This window comes from Fundulus heteroclitus, chromosome 3, assembly GCF_011125445.2.
Source record: "Fundulus heteroclitus isolate FHET01 chromosome 3, MU-UCD_Fhet_4.1, whole genome shotgun sequence".
Taxonomy (NCBI): Eukaryota; Metazoa; Chordata; class Actinopteri; order Cyprinodontiformes; family Fundulidae; genus Fundulus; species Fundulus heteroclitus.
In genome coordinates this window covers 7,447,660-7,470,833 of record NC_046363.1, presented here as the reverse complement: position 1 = coordinate 7,470,833, position 23,174 = coordinate 7,447,660, and the positions used below count along the sequence as shown (strand labels likewise).

The following is a 23,174-nucleotide window of genomic DNA, read 5'->3' as shown; positions in this document are numbered from 1 at the left end:
AGCAGCCTCGCATTCATCCTGTTAAAACACATAAGGAAAAGTCCACAAGGATTTCGGACTCAGAGGCCGTTCCTTTCATTTTTCAAGATTCCTTGAACGCAGAACTTTATTAAATCATTTTCTGAGTTTTGACTGTTTTCTAAGCTCCCCTCGTGGTTTTGAAGTCATCAGTGGCTTTAAATAACTCTGGCCGTATTATAGCCATGAAATACGGCTTCTCTCAGAGTAAAGCCGGTTATCCTTGAGTGGAAAAGTGATTTGACAGAGCAACACCTCAAGTTGCCTTTGGAAGTGATACACTCTGTCTACAGCGCCTTTTAAAAGTATTCACATCCCTTGAACTTATTCGCATCGTGTTACGTCGCAACCACACTGGTCAGTGTATTATTTTGGGGTTTATGCAATGCCCAAAACACAAAACAGAATCATTGTTAAGTGGAAGAGAAATTCTAGACGATTTCCAAATGTTTTAAATCTGAAAGTGTGGCAGAAATTTGTTTTGGACCCCTGAATCCACACTTTGTAGAACCCTCTTTTACTGTGATCACTACCAGGGTAGGATCTTTTAGGGTATGTCTAGACCTAGAGCCTGAAATGTTGGCCTATTCTTTAAGTTTTCAAATCTTGCACACACATTCTCAATTGAATTTAGGTCTATACTTTGACTAGGTCATTCAAAGACATAAATTTGTTTTGAACTAAACCATTCCTTCATAGCTCTGGAAGGAATGGAAACAAAGCAACAAAGCTTCTCAAGGAAAGCTTTGTTGCTCAAACGGGAACTTCCTTCCAGTTTCAGTTTCTGGGGAAATCTATGGGAAGTCGATTTATGATTTTGGTGACTTCCAAAGCCGGTTAGGTTTGCTGGATTTAATTTAGGGTCATCAGAGTAAATGGGACTGAACTCAAATGCAGGCCCCATTTTCAGATGCTTATTTGCTAAAAATGTTCAACATTATGCCAACTTTTCCTTTCCAGTCAGGATTATGTGCTGCTGTTTGTCAGTTAACCACATAAAGCCCCAATAACACAAATTGCATGTCATAATATAACAAAATGCAAAAAAAAGTTGCTGCATTTCCCAATACTGTGTACATATACTGTGTACATCAGCTGTCAGGTAGACCCTCAAGCTCATCAGACTAGTCTTCTTCAGCTCCGTGTGTTTCAGCTTTTGAAACAGAAGATCCAAATAAATTCATCTCTCCCCCGCTGGACGCCATGCATAAACTGATTGTTGCTCTTGGCGAGAGGTTTGTGTTTTAAACTAACTACCCTCTGAAGAATTCATCACTGCTTCCCACATCCTCCTAAACTTTTTTTCTTCCCCCTGTTTTTTTTTTTTAAATGGAGTGAGCAGGTGCTGGTCATCACCTGTAATAGGCTGCGGAGGGGTTACAGAATATGCCTAACCTCTCATGCAATTAAAAGCCGAGGAAGCGACTCTGCCTTTAAGGATCTCCTGCTTGTGTCTATTCTCACGGGGGCTCTTTTCAATGCTTGCCCTCCTTCGCTCATAAGTTTCATCTCTCAAATGGGGTAGAGGCTGTTAGCAGCTTCTCACTATCTCTTATTAAAGGCTAGGTCAACCCAGCTGGCATCTTTTGTACAAGTGACCTTCCTTTTAGGGTTGAGTGTAACTTTTTACTTTTGTCTCTTGAGCTCGGAATACGTCAGAAACTTCACATTTGTTGTTCTTTTTTTTTTTTTTTCTTCCTTGCACCGTGGTGAAATCGTGTTATTTACTGCAGGATAGCTTTTGCTTTGCACTTTTTTTTTTTTTTTTTGGTCCAGCTTATCAAGCTTTCTCGTTAAAGACACATACTTGGGAAACATCTTGAATATATTGCGGCCTTTATCATCTGAGCTATTTCAGTGGGAGGGAGGGAAGGCGTTCAAATGCCCAGACACTGACACGCCGAGACAGGAACAAACCTGGACGCCTCACCTGGAGAAGGGAAAAGTTGAACTAATGAATACGGCTGTGAGGAGGATGGGTGATAGGTGGGGGGGTGGTGGGGTGGGGGTGATGACGGAGAAAGCCTGGCTGGGTTTGATGCATGTGAGGGCGGCCGCCACTGCAGAGCGGGGTCAGGGGGTGGCAGAAAGCGTTTGAGCTCGAAATAAAGGCTCATTGCTTCACAGGCCTTTACCTCGCCAAGGAGGCACACTCAGTCATTCTTATGAAGTGTGACCTCCGCACACTATTAAATCTCCTTTTACTCGCTTAGATTTCTTTGAAACCATAAAGGTGAATGAATTACCCATAGGCAGCCAGGTATGTGGCAGGAGTGACACCTCTCCCCCTGCTCAAAACACACAAGCAGCTGCTGAGATATTGATTCGCCCTCCCTAAAATCAAACATATTTTATCCCTCCACCCAGACACATTATTTAAGGCGGGACTTTTTAGAGGTCAAGTTATTTTCGGCAAGCACGGGTCCGTTTCACGATCCCTGGCCTGGCGCCCGGGCTTGGACTAAAGTGAGATGACTCCTTAAAGGGGGGGCTTACAGTAAATAATGAAATTACTGCGAATTTAAGCAGCGTTTGCAATAAAGCGGACAGGAGAGTCACTTTGCCATGTGCAGAGGCATTCAGGAGGAGAATGTGCTGGGTGAGGCTGCCGTCTGGGGAGCAGCGAGCGCGGAGGCGTTCGGATCCCCAGAGGCAAAGAAGCGGGGAGCTGGCGTCCGCTGTGGCCTGTGGGGTTTGGCTGCAGGTGGACGGCGGGCATCGGCGGCGGAGCAGAGTGATGGATGATGCTGAGGGAGAGCGGCGAGTGGAGCGTTTCATGCCGTTCTCCAGACAGGCCTTGAAAGAGAGGTGTGAAGCTTGAAAAAAAAAAAAAAAAAGAGACCGAGTGAAAGGAGATAGAGAGCGTCAGTGAGAGAAAAAGCAGGGGGGAGAAAAACAGAAGGGAAAGAGCATGACAGGAAATCTGGGCATCTGCAGGACAGAGATAGGGTCACATCTCGACCGTTTATCAAAGAGGAAAGCAGATTTCACAGCTGATGGGTTGCCGTGGCAGGTCGGCGGACCCCAGGGGCTCCGCTTGGCATGAGGGAGTGGAGTTGTAGTTATTGCTGCTGCAGACCTGTTAACACAAACACATCGCACTGTCAGCCCGCGCCTGCCGTCTTTTGCACAGCTCTTCATCGTTCCTGTGTAAGTTGTGGACTCGACGCAAACGTATAAACCGCTTTATGTTTATTTTGAAAGACGACTGCAAAACAGTAGAGCTGCACCCATCCATTATTTCGGAGCCAATTTCCAATCGCTGATTCACCTGATCACAGATCAGGGCCACTCCAACCATAAAGTAGCCCGGTTCCAGGCATCACAAGGTTTCTTGGTGCATCTACTGTCTATTAAACCGCCTTTAATCCGGATTCAGGCCAACGCTCAGTCACCGACCAATGGTAGCTTTACTGTCTCAATGGGGAAATGAAATTGCAAGGTTTAACTCAATTTAACTTAGTTTATCCTAAACCGAGAAAAGCAGGACAAGTATAAACTGAAAACTGGGTCATTAGCTTTTGGTTAGAATGCTTTGGGAAGACAAGAGTCTTGGCTGAATAAAAGGAAGTACCAGACAAAAGAAAAAGGGGGTGTGAGCATGAAAGGAGCATGTAGGAGTTTATTGCTACTGTTTTCCACTGCTTTCCCTTCTCTGTTCCTTCTCCTCCTCCTCCTCCTCCTCCACTTGCTCCTCTCCGTCTGACTGATGGAGCTGCCAGTGGGCCGTCTCATCCCTCACTTCACTCACTGATCAATCAGACCATTAGACTCCAATTACAATCCGAGCCCCGGCGCAGGTGAGCGACGAGCACATTCAGCCGGGCCGCCGACAAACGCCTCCGCCCCGGCTCCCTCGCCCTCTCCAAATTAACGCAAATTAATAGTGACACTCAGACATAAATGTCTGCATTGGGGTGGTGGTGGTGGTGGTGGTGGGGGCAAATTAACAGTCTGGGTCGAAGCTATTGAGTAGCAGGTGCCTTTAAACGTGGTAATTACCTATGCTGGACAGAACCTGGAGGAAGACGGTGGCCCCGCGGTTTGCCTGGAGTAACAGTCCTGGCCCCGGCGAGCCTGGCCTCCATTGTAGGTGTTAATAATTGATTAGGAGGCAAGCTATTAATGAGAGGCAGATTTAGAGCTGTGTTGTAAATGTGTGTTGATGAGGGTGTTGCTGCCTCTCATACAATGCTTTACCAATGCTAATTACTGGGGGCTTAGTCAAGGTGCAACTGTAATGAGTCTGGATTGAATAGAGATCTGGTTGTTATGTGTTTTGTGGACCTTTTAGTACAAATTACTCAGTAATTGAAATATAAAAAAAGCCCGCTTAATTCCAGATAGCATCTATCAGGGCGTTGTTGTTTTTTTTTTCCCTATCTTGTCTTCTGTCTTAATATTATTAAATTAGCTGAGCTTGCTGTTATGTCGGGTTTAATCATACAATAGCCTTGAAGAAAAGGGCAATAATCTGAAAACGTGCAGGTTATATTGATATACTCAATGAAGATGGCGAATGAGCTTGTTAGTGTGATAACCTTTAAAAAAAATACCTCATATTTAATGAATATTAAATATAATATTTAATAGTGGAAGCTATAATGAAATCGTAGCTGCCACTATTTATTTAGTTTTAGCAGTGAATGAAATAATTATTGATTTTTTTTTTTTTTTTTTAAGAAAATCAATTAGATCATGTTATACATTTTGTGTTTTAGGGTTAGGGGCAGGTTATCATATTATGAAAATCTCATTCTTAGTCTTTGCTAAACAGAATATTGTGACTTTTTCTACTTTTCTACTCTCTGTAGGGCTGGGCTAAGGCGGTTTTGACTGGAAATATTTGACATTAACTAAACTACTCATCTAGTAGGCATATGAAACAATAGCCAGGTGGCCAACAGTGTGTAGAAACAGGTGGGGGAGGGGCAGCACTATGTTACTCTATGCTCCCTAGAATCAGAGAAAACTCTGGTCATATACATGTATCTTGTTAAAAGTAATTAACTCTGTTCAAACTGAATTAAGGAAGTTTCTTTCAGTTATGAAACTGTAACTTGGAAAGTCTTGTTTATTCTTGTACCGGTAACTGGGCCCCACCTAAACCTTTAATTTAGCCTTCACAGCATTTGATTCTAGTATCCACGATTGGTATTTAATATAATGCTACATTTTAATTTGCTTGTTTTTTGCAGAGTTCAGTGTCATACTGAGGCAGGTTCAGGTATTCCGCTTCAGCCACAATGTGAACCAGAACCAGGTGCAGCCGGGGAAAATGCTGGTGTGCAGACACGTGCACTGTGTTTTCACATCTCTACACGTGTTTTAGGTCTTAGACGCTTGTGAATGTGGCGGCGAGTAGGAGGGAAGCAGCGGCGTCTGATGCTTTTGGCTGCGAACAGAGAGCTTTAGCTCGCCGACTACAGAAGAGCAAAGAATGTCAAGATACTGTCCTAATTTTCACCTGGGACGGAGGAAGAGGCACACGCTGTCAGCCGATGGAGGCTGATTATTGTGTAATTTTGTACAAGGGTAGGAATACGGGACCAATATAAAAAAAAAAAAAAAAAAGAAGAAAAAAAAACGCTCCAGAAATTATTCAGCCCATCACTCAAGCTATTTATCTCAGCCCCCTTTTGCCCACCCTCTCCCTCCGCTATGTTTATTGTTAGCTACCCCTAAACTTTAACAACTGGTGGCAGATTTTTCTGTTTCAGAAATTATATTTTTCTTCTTGTCATTGCTTCATTAATCAAGAGGAGGCCTTCTGAAAAATGTTTTGTTTTGGAGGCTGCAATCTATTTTTTGTATGTGTACGTGTATGTGTGTGTTTGTGTGTGTGTGTGTGTATGTGTGTGTGTGTTGTAGTTAATCTGCGCCCGTGGCAGGTTTCCCCTCCGAAACGCAGCGCTAAGCAGCGGTATCGCAGGCCTATTGTTGTAGCCTCTGTCATAGCAAGGAGAGCCTGATGCAGGCCTGGGCTCGCCTGATAAGGAAAAGAGGATTCAACATGGCTGGAAAGGAGAATCAGTGGGACTTGAGAGTGGAGTACGGATGGGGCAGATGTGCTAACACACACACACACACACACACACATACCGAGTACATACAGAGACAGACAAACATACAGAAAGACACACAGAAACACACAAATCATAAACCATCATCACACTGGCACATGCCCAGGCAATTATTTACAGTAACATCCAATTACATATGCAAGAAGGCACCCCAGGATAGGACCTCTCTGTAGCAAAGCTGCTAAATCACGCGCGCACACACACGCATATGCATCAAATATGCAAATACACAAACAAACAAACCAATAAACTTAAAACAGGGGGGGGTGAAATAAGCTGAGGTATACACGTTTCCTTTATATTTGTATTTAAACGTGGCCTTTGCGTCGCATATGAAAGTCACACTGTCTTGGATATGGTTTGAAAACGCTCAACATTATCACAACTAACAGGATTTAAATTTCTGTGTTGGACACACAAATAATTTTGGCACGGCGAACGTGGCTCCATCTAATGAAATAATGGGCCCAAATTTTAGGCGGAGAACCAATTTGTGATTGCATGCACCAATTATTTCTTGGGTTGAAACCAATATCAGAGCCGGGGTCTCTTCAGATGGGTAAAATTGTAATTATCTGGCCCGCTTTTCCCTCACTCAGTGGTGTCCCTAGATTTATCGATGGCGTTGTCGACGGCTTTCAAGACTTCGCATGAAAAAGGAGGAAATATCAAAGCGGATTCTGCTGAAGCGCGCCTTTACATTTGGGCTTTTGAACACATGGTGTTGATATTTGTTCGTCAGTCAGATGTAAAAAGAAGAAGAAGAAGAAGAAGAAAAAAACATCTTGCCATTTTTGAAATTTTCTCCAAGCCCGCACCTTCTAAGTGGCTGCGTGCATTGCTGGAAGTCATGGCCGCCCACTGCTCCACGCATTAGCCACAAAACAAGTCAGACTGCAGCCGAGCCTCACTGTTCGACAGATAAAACATGGTTGGCTTGATCTACAAGTGAACCTGACATTTTGCTGTCCTTACATCACAACACAACTACCCAAACTGATATGGCAGGTGCCCTGATAAGCAGAACAGGACCTGCTAATTTGCTTTGTGTTCACTGTACAGTAATGACTTCATGGTTTCCTCAAACATGCCCATCATACGGCGACTTCCTCATAACACAAACACACAGGAGGCAATCGTTTGCCACTCAGACCCAGGGTTGGTGGCCTTTTTAGATTTAAATATAATCCCGGCAAACACTGCGGGAACGTAAGTGATGGCTAAACGGGATAGGGGCTGTCAGTTCTAAGGAATTTTAGCGCAAATATTGGGCTGCTAATTAAAAGTCTTGTATGCTCCCACAGTCGTACCCATCATAGTGTGGTTACCAGAAATCCAATAACGAATGGAAGAAGGAGTAACTAATATCTGTAAGCTAACTAACCACGATATGATAACAATGTTACCTTCATTTTTGGCCTCCTCCATCATTACTATCAATATTTTCCACAATGTGAAATATTTTCCAAACAGCCAAATTTCTTGTAGGCAAAGTAAAAAGTGTAGCGACCTTCTTTTAGGCAACCTACTCAGGGCTTCAAATGACTGGAGAAAACTCCAGCCACTCTAAAATAAACATTTTTACAGTATATTCGGGCCCTGTTCAGCTGCTGTGTAGCAGAGATCTGTGATCAGTGAGCGATGAGCTGGCTCTTTCCCCATTGGTCAGGATGTTTTCAGTCTTCCAGGTCCAATCAGGGTTAAGAAGGAGCTCAAGTTCACGGATTTGCTTCCTAAAGCTTATTGAAGTTTAAACCAATCAACAGCAGCTCGTTCTAGACACGGATGCTCAAAAAACAAGGGGTTCTGCTTGGGCATAGTTATTGCAGGGGTTTTTAGGAATTCAGACGACCGTTTGTGGAAGCTTTGTGGAGACGATCCTTTAGCTGCGATCTGCCGCGCTTTAAAGCAGCCAAAAAGCAAGCCAAGCTTCATCTCGGTCTTTACAGAACGTCTTTAAGGCCACAATGGCGAAGCCGAGGAGTCCCCGGCCTCACGCGTATATACGGCGCGCAATATGTCTTCCCAAATGAACGACCGTGCACCGTTTCAATACACAACAGACCTCCAGTGCAGCGAAGGTGCCGGAGGAGGGAATAGAAGGAAGGAGCAAAAAGAAAAGAAAAGAGAAACAAAGTTGAGGGGTGCCAGCTGCTTTGCCATCTGTCACTGTCATGGCTGCAGTAATTTGAGATACTATGTTGAAACAAGTTTCTTGAGAAGAGCTGGACATAATTCTCCTTGTTGTTTTTCGTTTGCAAGGCCGCGACGGTCGCCTGGGTATCCCCGCGCTAAAGGGACCTCTGAAAGATGTTCAAAGGACGCTGAGAGCGGCGGACCTTGAGAGGATAAACTGCTCTCATTCTTTGTCAGGAATTTAGCATTTTAGCTGTTTGTGGGGAAAGGGATCATAGTGAGATTCTAAAAGATTTTTCACATCCAACTGGTCTCTGCAGGTCACTATTAGAAATTAAAGAGGTACACTCTCCCTTTCCCCGCTGGTCACAGTGGCCAAAAGGAAAGTGGAGAATCGCAGAGGCTTAGCTCCCTCTTCCAAGAAGGATGGGCACCCTACGGGGATGCGAGCCCCTGCTGGTAGACCTTGATAAGTTCTTCCTGTCCCCTAACCTGCCCTTAACGCCTTTGATTTTTCAGCCCTGTTGGCTCAGGGTCAACCGAACACAAAGCCCTGTCCAAATGACTCTAGATGGATGAGCGACCGAGCAGATGAAATCCAGTCTTCTGACAAAAAAAAAACAAAAAAAGGAGGTTAGCGTTGAAGATAAGAAATCTAATCGCTGCTAAAGACAGATGAAGGTCTGGAGAGTGTCCATTCCCTTCCCCGGTGGTCCACCAGCGCCTCATTAGATGGATTTGTATGAGGCTGTCGAAGTAGGAATATTACACTGCGGGCTTGTCGGCAGACTAATTGGGTAACAAAGACCATTTCCAGCTTGAGAAACACATCTTTTAACTGTGCGTGTGCTGAGCCTCTGATAAGAAAGTTCAAGTCTAATGCATTCGGCGAGGGCCAAGTTCACCATCTTTATCTTATTTACTTAACTTGGTGTAAATATTGTGAGTCCTTTGGCAGTGGATTTAATAAGACCCCATTTCTCTGAAGTGCGTGCGGGGGATCAAACTATTGAACGGTGCAGCTGAAGGTGGTTAGGTGGTGCAGATTTCAAACAGCTACTCACCGGTCCTGTACGTTGTCAGGACACGGTTGCAGCAGTTCAGGTTTCCCTTCGATTGCCTTAATTTCCAGTCACGTTTCAAATCTACTGCTCTTTAAACTATAGTTGGTGCAATTTTGAACTCTTTGTTACATGGAAGTGTATAAACCAGATGCGAGCCTGCTGCAATGTGAAATCACACACGCTAGATGCCTTTCGGAAGCATCATGAAATTTCTAACTCCGCGAGTGAAGAGCAGGGAGTTCAAAAGAATATTAAAATCCAATACCTAAAGGGGGGAACTAAGGTTTATCTTAAGTCAGAGCCTTTATTCAAGCATCATGCCTTCTGCTTTATTGTTTGTCTTTATTTACCGCCTCTGACTGATCCTAGTCTTCCATGTGTGGTTATGAGAGCAGGGATTTGTTGTGACCCCGTTGACTGATTGGCTGCCGAGTTTCCATTTCTTCCTCTTTGAAGCAATCCCCAAGTCTGTGTGTTTATTCCAAGCAGGAGGGGGGGGTGAAAAAAGGACGGTCTGTCCAGAGAATACGCCACCTGCCACCTTGACCCCCAGGGGCCATGGTAATATCCATGCAGGTTAACATTACTGACTTGGGGTTCTCTATTATGTTCCCCCCACGCAGCTTCCTGCCGCTCGGGAGTCAGACTCAACTCGCATGCCGAAGATCAAACAAGTTCTTCCCAAAGGAATTGAAATGGGAAATTTGGAGTAATTCAAATAGTGAGTAGTGAAGCGACAGGGCTGTATTCGGTCCCCTGACCGAAGCCAAACACGAGGTGTATGCTCTACCTCCGAGACACGATTACGTCCTGGAGCACACGCATTACAAATATGGCTTTCACTTGTTTACAAGTTCAAATAGTCGTCAGGGCATAGCCGGTTTAGATAGTTACAGCCATACACACGCTTTTGGTTGTAGAGTTTGCTCTTACAAAGAAAAGTGGGTATATTGAAGGCGGATGTCAACGCCTTAGGAAGGCGGGGGCGTGAAAGTCGATGGATGTAAAAAGTCCGCACACCCCGGCTGAAATGGCAGGTTTTTGTGGTGTAAAATAAAAGAAACAGTGAGAAGTAATATCGATATTGTTTCACCTTTAATGTGAACTATATTCTATAAAATACACAAGCAAATCTATCTGTGGGGGGGGGGTAATTATAAAAAAGCTGAAATAAACTGGTTGTCTTAAGCGAGCACCTTCTTGAACAAATACTTTATCACGCATCTTTTTGATTCAATTTTAGGATTTCAGTCTTCTTTGGAAGCAGTTTCTCAGTATTTCATGTCTTGGCCTGGTCATATTTGCCTTCTCTGCATTGCTAAAGTTCTCCATATCCATCAAACTGTGAAAACATCCGTTGTTCAGAGCCCTCTTCAGGTGATTTTTCTGTCCGATTTAGTTCTGGATTCTTGCACGGTCATTCCAAAAGCAGATTGTTGTTCATTTTGACAGAGGCTTAGACTCCCTCTGCAGCTGAAAAATAAAGTGCTATTTGATCTACCGTGTCTAGCAGACACCTGGAGGCCTGGGGATCAAAACTGACTGATATTTGGATCTGATTGTGATTTTATTGCCCTCGGGAAGAAGTTTAGTTCCATCTAAAGTAACCCCAGAGCTTGATCTTGCCACCACCATATTTCACTGTGAGCACGGTGTTCTTTTGGTGAAGTGCTGTGTTCTTTTTGAGCAAAATATACCTCAGAGTTATGGTTAAACCTTCAGCTTTGGTTTCCTCAGACTAAAACACATGAGGAATTGTATCCAGGCCTGAATGTTTGCTTTTAAAGAAAATGATAATCCGGCTTTCCGTACAGGTCTCCCTTTCCAGTTCCCAGTTTGTGTTTTGGTCAATTATGGAGAACCCTACCGTGTTAGTAATGTTGCTAATATCTCACATTTTCACCAATCACTTAATGGCTGCCTTTACATCCAGCATGGTACAATGCTGGGGATTTTTCTCAAGCCTCTCCTGACTGATACATTTATACAACAAGATCATCTTTACCTGCTGCCACCTCTTTGCAAACTATGGCTTTTACTAAAGGACGCAAATGAGCAAATATAGAGAAAGTCGACCTTGTTTCAGAATAAACTAATTCTCTGTGACTGATGGCAGGTCCCCCCCCCCCCCCCCCCCCCCCGTTAGTTTTTTAGTTGAATAAAGCTGGATTTCTTTTTTCCATCACATGACCCTGCCATTTTTAACATGAATGTGTTGACGTTTTCTACCCACTGTATGGTTTCTTTACAGTAACCCTTAAGGAAAGGAGAGGAAGAACTTAGAAAAAAGCGAAGGAGGGGGGGTTGATTATCTTCTGGGGAGATACCGTTCTAACTAAGCTGTTTGGGTTTAGAGTTGGAGAACGTCATTGTGCCTGGAGGTCTTGACAAACAGCCATGGTTACTCCCCACCCCTTGTGTATTCCCATCCTTTCCTTCGCCCTTCTCTAGTTCAGCTGCTGATTCCAGACAACATAATGTTGGGCTGTGCTATTTATAATTAAGCACCGCTTCTGTATCAAAAACCCCAAACAGCGTGTCATCAGTCTGCTTCATTATGCCATAAAAAGGCGACCGAACACACAGAAAGCATGCCATACCACCCATAGTCGGTATAAATACAACCACTGTGTGCATTTCAATGGAGCCAAATAAGTAATAGCAAATGCAGCACATGAACTTTGATGCTTACAGTCCAGTCAGCAGGATAAAAGGTGATTTAAATGAGAAAATATTTACTGCTCATAGCGGCGCCATGATAGCAGCAGTCAAATAAAGGCACATGTGATGGGTGTCCCTTTAAAGATTCCGGGAACAGCGGTGACTCTCTCTCAGTTTAATCGATTTTAAAATGAAAAGTCAATTTAACAAAGTTGAAAAGGGAAAGATGGGCTGAGGGAAGAAAGAAAGAGAGAGAGAGAGAGAGAGAGAGGGGGGAAAAAAGCGCATTCTCTTGCACTCAAGCAGTAAACTAACTGCCGCACAGAGCAGGCAGAGATTTCAGCTGAATTATCTCCCACCTCACATTTGCTCTTAGGCAAGCAGTTTAAAAAGCCAAGCGATTGAGCCAGTGATCCAATTTGAAATGCAGAAATGATTAGAGCAGCTTGCCTCATTTCATATCGAAATTCTCTGATTTATGACAGGGCACCAGCCAAGATCTATCTCTGAAGGGAATTAGTGTGCGATTCCTGCATATTTCTGTTATTTAGTCTCCCAATAGCAGATGCTCTAGCCTTAAAGAGAGGAAGAGAGGTAGAGGGGGGGGGAAAAAATGGGACGAAGGCGGAGCGTAGCTATCTTTTCATTTCAGCAGATCTAACCATGGCCATTTAAAAGAGGAGGAAATGACACAAAGGAAGACCTGAGAAATGGAGGCATTTGGCACTTTAGTTTGGATGTTGTAATTTCAGCACCTAGTTAGGCTTACACGCAACTTTTGCAAGCAAGGATTGTGGGAGAACACAGACTGTGGGGTTGGCCTAGCTTTTTTTTTTTATCCTAGGAAAAAAAAAAAAGAAGAGACTTTTGCAATTCATCCATCCTTGAGGCTAAGAAAATATTAATACGCTGAGCGATAACAAGGGCTAGAGGAAAATCTCCCTTAATGAAATTTCCAGTTGACCACATGCAATTTGTTTCATCGCAGTGAACAACTAATTGCAATGGACGTTATCAAGGTGTGAGTGTGCTGTCTGCTGTAAACTGACTGGTAGAACAGGTACAAATCCTTTATCCTCACTCCCATGTTAGAAACAGAGAACATAGAAACTAGACGTTCCTCTGTGTGTGTGGGTGTGTGTGTGTGTGCATGCGTGTGTGTGTGCGTGCATGCGTGTGTGCGCAATATGGCAAAAAGTATTGCTATTTTTAAAATGGGGAAATCACAATCATGATTTCATCACAGTTTTCTCAACTTCGAAAGGAAACGCGGATCACTGGGAATTTTAGGGAGGGGAACTGTAGCTTAACATTTCTGAATAGATTTTGATTTATTGTTTTTCCTAACCCAGAAGGTGCAATTTAAAAAAAAAAAAAAAAAAAAAATTGGTTTAAGGCGTTCTAAGGAAGTAACAGCATGTAAATTTTGTGTCATGATCATTGTGTGTAAATTCCTCTCAGGTTATCAGTTTCACTGCAGCAAAACGCTTTCAGGAACATTCTTACACTAGTTTCCGTCGTAGTAAACAGCAGTAAGAAATGTTTTTCCTCATTTCACTCAGTCAAATGTTGGCAGACACCAACACACACAGCTTGTGTTCTGTATTACTTAAAATCTGTCAGGGACAAATTAAAGTCTGGAGCCCGAACACACAATGCACCCAGCCTTCAAACTGCTGCTTCTGAGCTGAGAGGAAACTATAATCTGTTTAAACTGGGTCTGAAATGCCTTATTGGACATTTAGAGTGCAGTTTATATGCTTAAGGCTCTTATTGTGAAGGTTTAAAGGAAGGTTATAAAATCATTACTGCTTTGTTTGTCTATTTAGCACAGCATTCAGACTCCTCAAGCGACTCTTCTTCATATAATAGAATATGAAGAATTCATTTAGAAAATTATAAAAGTCTTCATGTTTTACTATGACCTGTTGCTGGCTCCTAGGCTGATCATACAGCGAAGACAAAACTAGACTGGAGAAGTGGAAAATAATAATCAGAACTAATTAATAAAAACAAAAACGTGACTGTGTCTCTTTTGGCTCGCTTTTGCTAGTCATTGAAATTGTGACGCTTAAGAAAACGTTCCTTTCCTTACTGAGGGTTTGTCAGCTCGTTGTCAGACTGCCTCAGGTATTATGATTTCCTGCCGAGCAGCGGGTTACAGGTTAAACGCAGTACATTTTCCTGAAGACTATACATCCAGCTAAAAAGCTAATTAGTTAGCATTATCTGCTAGGCTGCTAATGGCCGTTTCCATGTGCCATATGGAAGACAAAAACATTTACAAAATGCCCTCCTTGTGCAATTACAGAGTCATTTTAATTTTTAAAAAGCTAATACTGATCAGGCTGTTCCTGATTATCAGTTTCCGGTTTCCTTTCAGCTCTGACCAGTCGGTACCATTTTTTATTTTTTAGTTTCTTACTGTAACACAACGTAGCAGTAGGCGTAGTAGCCTTGAATTCAAAAGTTTACATTTTCTTAAACTAAAAATAAAAGTGCATGGTGCTGATGAATGTGTTTATCCACAGATGCAATGGGTTGCCCTTAGTTTTGTTGCATTTATTGAATGGGGGAAAAAAAATCTGATTCCCCAGTTTTTGACATCTCAGTCACTGACTAAACTCAATCAAGGGAAAATTGGCTTACTGGTTGATAAATCGGTGCATCTCATATTAAATCTTACTGTAGCAATTCTTAAAACCAGTTATCAGTTCAACCTTACAATGTCAAACTAGTTTACGAAAGGAAAAAAAAACGGTCAGGTCTTAACAATATGTGCTGCTATGTGCCTTACAGGTGATACTGTGATTTCTCTATTTGGGCAACATCATCAACACATTTTAATCCTTCAGTGTCAAATCTAATCATGCTGCCCCCCCCCCCCCCCCCCCCCCCCTTTGGGAGTCTTTGAACTTCCCATCTCAGCACTGGACAGATTTCAGGACGTGCTCAAACAATTTGTTTAAGCCGGTTTTGTTTTTATTAGAAAACGGTGCTCCGTTCACACCAGGTGGGAGCTGTAAGAATTCAGGGAATGTCTTGATGTATTCAGACTGAGTGGTTTTGATCTCTCGGTTGTCTAAATCCTGCAGCTGTGGGATCAAGGCGGATACAGTGCCAGTCAGTGACCTTGTTGGTGGTGATGTGGGGGGAGTGGGGGGGGGGGGGATAATCATTCCCACCCAAGGTCCGTATCGATTTCACCTGCCCTGACCGTGAAGCGGGTTAAGAGTAGCCAGTGGTGGTGAAATGGTCAGCCGTGATATCATTAGCTTGTTGTTTGCCCAGGAAAACCGGGAGCGAGGAGGAGAAGGCTGAGTGTCACAAGCCACTTTCTTCTTCACCTCCTTCAGCTGATCAGAGGATCATGGTATCAAGGAGGGATTAGTAGCGACTTGGGATTTGTGTGATTGGTTAATTTATTGCAGTGATGGCAGGTCTTTCATCTATGGCAACATTTAATCAGCGCAGCCACAGAGGCTATTACAGGTTAGCTCCTTTCTGGAGTCAGGCTGGATGTGCCATCAGCTCTATCACAATTCCCCCTGAAATTTCCAAATTATCTGGAACAGGCTTTAGCTTCTCAGTAATAAAAATTAGAACAGATTCCTGATAGAAGCTTTTGCTCACACAGGGCCAATTATAAATAGCACAGCCCTGGCTTGGAAGAAGGAAAAGCGGAAAGGAGGAAGAAGAAAAAAAAAAATCCAGGTCTGAGAGATGTGCGCGGAACTTATCGTTCAGTCCCCGCTCCGCTCTGATCCAAATCCGTGTGGCTGAAAATTTATATTAGATGCTATCACAGAGGCACCTAAGTCTTGAAAAATCAATGAAGGTTATCTTTCATGTTGCAGCAACTTGTGGAAATATTGATTTTCATTTTACAGCGAATTTGGAGCATCAGTTTGTAATCACTTCCTAGCTGACTACACTGTTTGGGTCACTGTATCTCTTACACGGGGAGCGGTAACAGAGCTCAGTGGGGGGGAAAAAAATACAAGAAGAGTATTGAAAGCACTGGAGTGAAGGTGGAAGGTGGATAAACCACAACAGAGTGCACAGAGAGGGAAGCTTAGCAGCTCCGACAGGGATGACAGTTAGTTTGTTAAAATGATACTAATGTGATAAATGCTGCTAATACTAATATTAGTATAAATTAACAATAAAACAAATGAAATGTATAAATGTGATATGCTTGGTGGTAAATACCCATATTAAGGTAAACAAAGGATTTAAAAGTTATAATGTCAAAACATTAACATTTTCTTATTTTTTTTTTTCCCCTACCAAACTGCTTCCAGGACTGAACAGTTTACCGGTGCTGAAGCCACAAGCAGCGGCTGCAGCACCGGTAAACTGCGTCTGTCTTAGCACCAACTAGGAGCTGGGCCAGAAGAAAGAGTTGTTTTCATCTGCAGCTATGGGCGGGCTGATGGAGGCCAGCAGCCAATCAAAATGCAGCGAGCTCTATGTTTAAACCTGCAGAGTTCGTTTTGTGTTTGGTCCGGCCCGATCCGTTGCAGATTACTGTTGCGGTCTCCCCACCAACCACAGCACAGCCAAAAGATCAGTCCAGTTAATTCAGCTAATGTGTATACTGAGTAGCTGCATTTATATGTGTGGTATCTTCTCTATTCAGATCAACAATGTGTAGGTAATGTAGAATCACCAATAACAAGAATATTATTTTTTTCATATAACTCAAAAAACTGGAGCTGCATAGGGACACAGTAGTCACCACCGCAGACTCTTTCTGCGTATTCTCCCAGTGGATGTGTTGGTTTTCTCTGGGTACTCTGACTTCATCCCACAGCTAGAATATATTTGCAAATCATGTATGTATTCTCCCTCTCACTCAACGGCCTCAAGGGACCCTAACAGAGTAAGTGGGTATAAAGGATGGATGGATGGGTGGACTAGACTCTAGTTTTAGTTAGCCTAACTTTAAAAAAGTTTAACCCAGGCAGCAGATGTTCCAGTATTTTCCCATCAGAACACTGGTTTGCAGAAAAAAAAAAAAGGCGTCCACATCTCCTGGTTTGTGTGACTTCTATCTAGACAAGGAATCGCTTTACACAAAGCCTGTTCATCATATGTTACCCTCGCGGCGGGCAAATTGCAATTTTCTGGCTGTCAGTCTGCATTTCTCCTGGCCTCAGCCACTTTGGCCAATTCGCCCAGTTACCCAAATGTTTCCATTTGCATTCGCAGACGCTCCCCGGCTGCTCGGATGCCGCTGTGTCTTAATCCTGAATATGTCACGTGCGGGCGCTTGTGTGTGCTTTCTTCTCTTTGTTTTTGTGGCACCTGTACTCATGCGTCGCTCTTACAAAGCGCACACTTTAACTATTGATTTTCTTTTTTTTTTCTCTATGTAAATCCGCATTTGGTGCGGAGGCGGAGAAGGGGAGGTGGGTGTTAGTGGTTGCTGCTGATAACTTTCCAACAACGTTCAACCCAAGGAAAGAATAGAAACCGGTGCCTAAATTAGGGATTTAAAAAGAGGAAAATGTTTTCAGAAAAGGAGCATTTTTTAAGATCCCCCATCGATGTAATATTTGGCGTGAGCAGCTGGAATATCATAAATTCCCAGCGGCACAGAGGGATGGCAGAAGGGCCTCTCGCCGCCTGAATAAGAGATGGCTCCAGTCTGGAGATCTGAGAAAGGGTTAATCTGATTCCCATTTCAGATAGTCGTCCTGGCAACAATCGGCCGGTCTGCTCTGCTCCTTTGACAGGGGTGTGAGATTTTCAGGTTAGGGAGATAGAAGACTTTATTGTGAGGCTAATTTGAAATGTGAAATTGTGGATGACTTAAATTACAGAGGTCCCCCCCCACACACACACACACACCTCCTCCTCCTCTCTCTGCCTCTCATCTGCTGCCAGCACAGGATAAGAAGATGCCAGGAGAAGTATTAAGAATATCAACAGACACAATTTACTGTCTGTGTTTGATCAATTTGGCGTTCTGCCTTGCCAGCACGCAGGGTTATATATAAAGACTTAATATAGGTCCTGGTTTCTCACTGTTCTTTTAATTTTTGCCCACAGATCAGATTGCTATCAGCCCCAGGAGCGGTATTTGCTTTTTGGTAAATGATTCTCTTCAAATAGAGGGGGGTGGGGGTGGGGGGGGGGAGGAAATCTGTCCTCCAGCCTCCGACTCAACAGAGTTCATAGAAAGAGACACGGGTGGGTGTAGGAGTGGGAGGAGGAGGGGGCACTGCCGGAGCACTCTGCTCATCTCTTGTGCATATCTGTGCCAATTCAGACCTTTAACATGCTCAAGTGACATTTGCATTTATCCTTGAAGGTTGTTGCCTTCTGCGGGGGAGAAGTAAGTGAAAAGCGCCGGAATAGGGCCGGTGTTTTTTCTGTTGCATTAGTCAAATGGACAGTGTCCTGTCCCCGGCTCGCTCAGACGGAATGAAAAAAAGAAACAAATTGTTGAGCTTTGCACACGCAAGCCGCTTTCTCTTAGCTAAGCTATTTCTGTAGCGTCTTAATAAAGAGAGGGATGGGTAGGTAACACAGTTTGAAGGTAGTGGTCTGTGAAGGCCGACACTGTGAGTAATGGGTTACCAATCCATATCTTCTCCCTGATACCGCCGCGGCTTGGTTTTATGCTAAGAAAAGGAGGAAACTCCTCCGTGAATTAGAGCTACGGGCTAAAGTGTTCATACCCCTTTCGGAAAGAGCCCTGTGCTGTTTGCGTTCAGCCTCCTTTAGTCTGACAGCCCTGGATAGCGCTGGGCAATAAAACGGTGTCAATAATGTGCAGAGGAACAGAAAACATAAACAACCGATGAAGGTAGGCTTTAAAACTCAACAAGACAGACAATCTGTGGCCTGACAGGCAGTTCAGAGGGTTCACCGTGATTTGAGTTTTTGTTTTTTTTTAATGTCTGGTTATCTGGTTGTACTCAAACATAATCTCGCTTTCAAACGACGCTGCAAACCGGACTTTTCAATCAACATATTGCCGTAATCCATAATGTCCAGGATTTCCTAAGGGAATACAGACTTTAGTTTGTGTCAGTTTTTTAAAACAAATCTCATTAGTAGTTTTTAATTTTTATTACTTATTTGAATTTGTTCGTTTAAACTTGTAATAGAACAGTTGCTATCTTGGAAAATAGACTTTTAATTTGAAACTTCGTGATGGCCAAAGAACATTGCATGGTCAAAGTTAAACTTGTGGAGATGTAGAAAGCGAGGTTTGGATGTAATGCAATATTCCCAGATTCGAACATCCTAGTGAGCGCTGTTCAGTCCGTCGTCTCGAATCAGAGAGATCTGCCGCTCAGGGAGAAGAATGGAGAGGACAACAGCTAGTCGTGCACAGCACAACTCATCCCGCTTCTATGGAGGCGCAGAAGGCCAGAGTTTAATAAGGAACACTGCTAACATGTGGACCAATGTGCTGTGGTCAGATGAGCTAAAGGTGATTTTCTTGGCCTACAAAATAAAGGCTTCATGGGATAGAAACCAACAGTGACACATGGTCAGGGCAGCATCATGCTGAGGGGATGTTTTTCTTGAATGGTTCATAACTAGACTTCTGCAGAATCAAACACCTGAATCAAACGTTGGACTCATTTTGTTTTAGATCAACGTATATGTTGTTGATCAGAAAAAGTCCAGATCCACTCGGGCTAGATTTCAAAACAGATGTTTGCAGGCATCCAATCTGACTGAGCTTGAGCTATTTTGGAAAGAAAACCATTTCCCGCCCCTACATTTGTGAGAATTAGGTGGAACGTGCAAAAAGAAAACGAAAAGCACAAGAGAAGGTGGTCCTTCAAAGTATTGAGCTAAATACAATATTTTAAAATCGGACAAACATGTGTATTTTTTATCATGCACTACTCTGTGTCTGTCTGTTATTGTAATGGCAAATAAAAAAATAAAGACATTTGCCATTGTAATGCGACGACATGCGGAAACGTTCAAGGGGTCTGAATATGTTTGCGAGCAATTGTAAAACAGAACGGAGAAACAATCTGGTGACACCGCGGCACGGGAATCTATTACAGCGGAGTTCTCTATCTCGCTGGCTTTTCTTTTCTCCTTTTTAGAAGAAGAAAAAAAGTCCACATTTGACCTCTGACCAGGAAGAAAAACGACCTTACACATTCAGAATAATTTTTCCGGCATATTATAAAAACCCTAACCTCAATCGCCCTTTGAAATGGATACTGATTCTTTAAATTCTCCCCCGCTTGTTTCAGGAAATAGTGAGATCCCGGCGATAGCGCGGCACAATGTGCCCAAAGTTCACTGTAGAACACTCACTTCCTTCTCTCTGAAAGTCACCATCCTATTTATTTTCCTTCTTTTTCTCCTGCTTTTGTGTGTGTGTGTGTGTGTGTGTGTGTGTGTGTGTGTGTGTGTGTGTGTGTGTGTGTGTGTGTGTGTGTGTGTGCGTGTGTGTGTGTGTGTGTGTGATTACCGGACACCTGGTGCATTCCTGCTAATCTGGAGCATCTGATGCTGGATCATCAAGTTCACTTTCTCCTTTTGCTCTTCCTCTTGCACTCATTTATCATCATTCCAACCCTTTTGGAAGCTTTTGTCTGGAGGCGGGCACGTGCACAGAAACACACACAGATACACAAACACACACGCACACACACACACACACACACACACACACACACACACACACACACAACCGTCCATGGTGTTTTGCATTTTCTCACTGGACTAGAGTTGCATGCTGTTTAGCTCCTGAAATTGTCTCTTTACGGCCATTCAGGGAACTCAAAAGCGTAACTCGGTGCCTATTAATATTTGTTTAATCACCAAAATAAGCAAATGATTAGTGTCTGTTATCTGTCCTCGACCAGAAGACGAAGAGCACGGTCCCGGTGGTGCTGAGCGCCGGCCCCAGGTGGCTGCTGGATGTGACTTGGCAGGGAGCAGAAGACAACAAAAACAACTGCGTGGTGTACAGCAAAGGTAAGCGAGCAGCTGCGGCGTTCCCGTTATCTCCCCCTCACCTCGCCGTGCCACAATCCGAAACTCTTCCTCTCCTGCCTTTGCTTTGCCTCCTCTCTTTCTCTCGCTCTCCTCGCTCCTCAAAGTCACAAACATCCACGCGTAATCGCAGCGGCGCGAGGACACGCACGGAGCCGCTTCAGCCTCCGTATCTGTGTTTCTCATCCAAAAGGTCATTTATATATCGCTAAAACTCTGATTAGGAACTGAGAAACATCACTTGACACACAAAGTTAATGGTCTTTAGATCTCAAAAGGTAATTAATGCCCCTTTTCTCAGTTATACTTAGTGAATCGCTATCGCAGGGGTAGATAGCGAGGGAAGCTTAAGAGGAGAAGGGTTCATTTGCTCCCAGAGCAAAGCTGCGTATCTATTATAAATCAAAGTAACTCATAAAGCCCACAAAAGTCAAGGATTTATACTAATGTGTGTTTTGGAGAAGAAGAAAAAAAACATCTTTGATTTTTACATGTAAATAGGAGATATACGGTGCAAAAACATTTTAGTAAAGCCCTCATTAAAACTCTGCAGCACAGTAAAGGGATGAGAAGGCATGTGATGGTTACTGGTCTGAGAGCACACCAAGTTTTTTTTTGTATTTTTTTTTTAGAGTACGGCTTGAAAACTGCTGAATTTATCCATCATGCCAGTTTAAAATCCTAATTAGATGACGGAGAAAGGGCCTGAGTTTTCATTAGCTTTGCTGCACCTGCCTTACATGTTGCTGGCTTCTGTGTTTCTGTCATACTTCCAAAAAAATATCAATTCAGATTCTTTTTTTCACACTCTCAAGGTACAATAACTAAAGAAGAGCCCATTTACAACGGGTTTTCAAACCGGAGTTAGCAAGCTGTTTTGAAAACTCACTTTAGATCAAACTGTGTTGTGTTTTTGGTTTTTTTTTTTGGCCTTATAATGCAGTGAAACCATGTTACCTCTACTCAATATTATCATACACTCAGAATCTCATATCATCCAATGCCGTGTGAAGAACTCAGGGAGATGCAGATGTTTTTTTGTAAAATACTGAAAGTCTACAGAGAACAGCCACAACAGTCTCTAGACCTCTCTTCTCATGAAAGCAAGAGGCTTCAGCAAATATAATATTAAGTGGGTCGTGATGGGCGCTAAGCAGAGACACTGCACAATAAATACGTAAATAAAGTTGAGCATCGGATCCCAAAGGGGTGAAGGAAAAGGGCTCCATTTATCACTTTTCAGAAATGATTACCCCGTGACAATACCCCCCCAAAGCTGAAACGGAGCTTCTTCTCCCTCAAAGTGAATAAGTGGCAGGAGTGGGATTTGCAACCCGGATTTTCAGTCTCCCAATTCTCATCTACTAATCACTAGACTGCACTGGGGAGTTATCCTCTTAACCGGCTACTTAACTTTGTGCTCTTTATCACCAAATCATTAAAGTTTTGATAAGCTGTTAAAGAAGATTATGCACTTCTTTTAAGATCGTCTAATCTCGGTGCACAGAGGCCGACTGTACGAAACAATAAAAGGCCAATAACAGGATTTTGCACTTTTTTCTTCTCCCCCAACTGCGGCGCATTTACAATTGCCAGTCTTGGTACATGTATCCCGGAGATAAGATCACACACAATGCAGGCGAGCATCATCACCTCGGCTGGGTATTGCTGGCAGTTCCTTTGTTTGTCACTGCGAGCTTGACCTTATTAAATTAAACACAGTAAGATCTCCAGACGAGCCCTGGTGAGAGTTGTTCTGTTTTGTACCGTATGAGTTCATTAGCCTAAGTAAGTCCTCCGCAAGAATCAGGGCTTGCTTGCCCACTGGTAAATCTGAATGATCACGGATAAAATGTTTCGTGCAAAAAAAATTGATTTAAATCTCAGAAAAAAAGGGTTTTCCAGGCAGTGTCTCTGCATAATTTTTATGTACTTATGTAATGGTTCACACTTTAAATTATAATGCTTTAAATAAGGGCCTTGATGAATAGAAAATAAGATGCTGTAAGATATTTGGAGACCTTCTGATATCAAATAGTTGCAGTTCCTTACTAGACTTAAACAGCTTTGCAACAATTTTGCCATTAAGTGTTGCATAAATTCACTCTGTGCCGGTTTCTCTCGTTTCTGATTTTTTTTTTTTTCTTTCTTTGCAAAGATTGGTGCACCTTTTTGCTCTCGGCTAACATATTTTTTTCCACGCGGACTCGGGAGTGAAGTTCTGAAA

At 43.1% G+C, this 23,174-nt stretch overlaps 1 protein-coding gene across 1 annotated transcript in view; it reads left to right on the top strand.

Annotated features, from left to right (window-relative positions):
• Window positions 1-23,174, top strand: part of zfpm2a (zinc finger protein, FOG family member 2a) — a 158,346-nt gene that overhangs the window by 78,902 nt on the left and 56,270 nt on the right. The window contains 1 exon segment of the mRNA XM_012872986.3: window positions 20,818-20,929. Coding sequence (XP_012728440.2) covers window positions 20,818-20,929 — 112 coding nt within the window.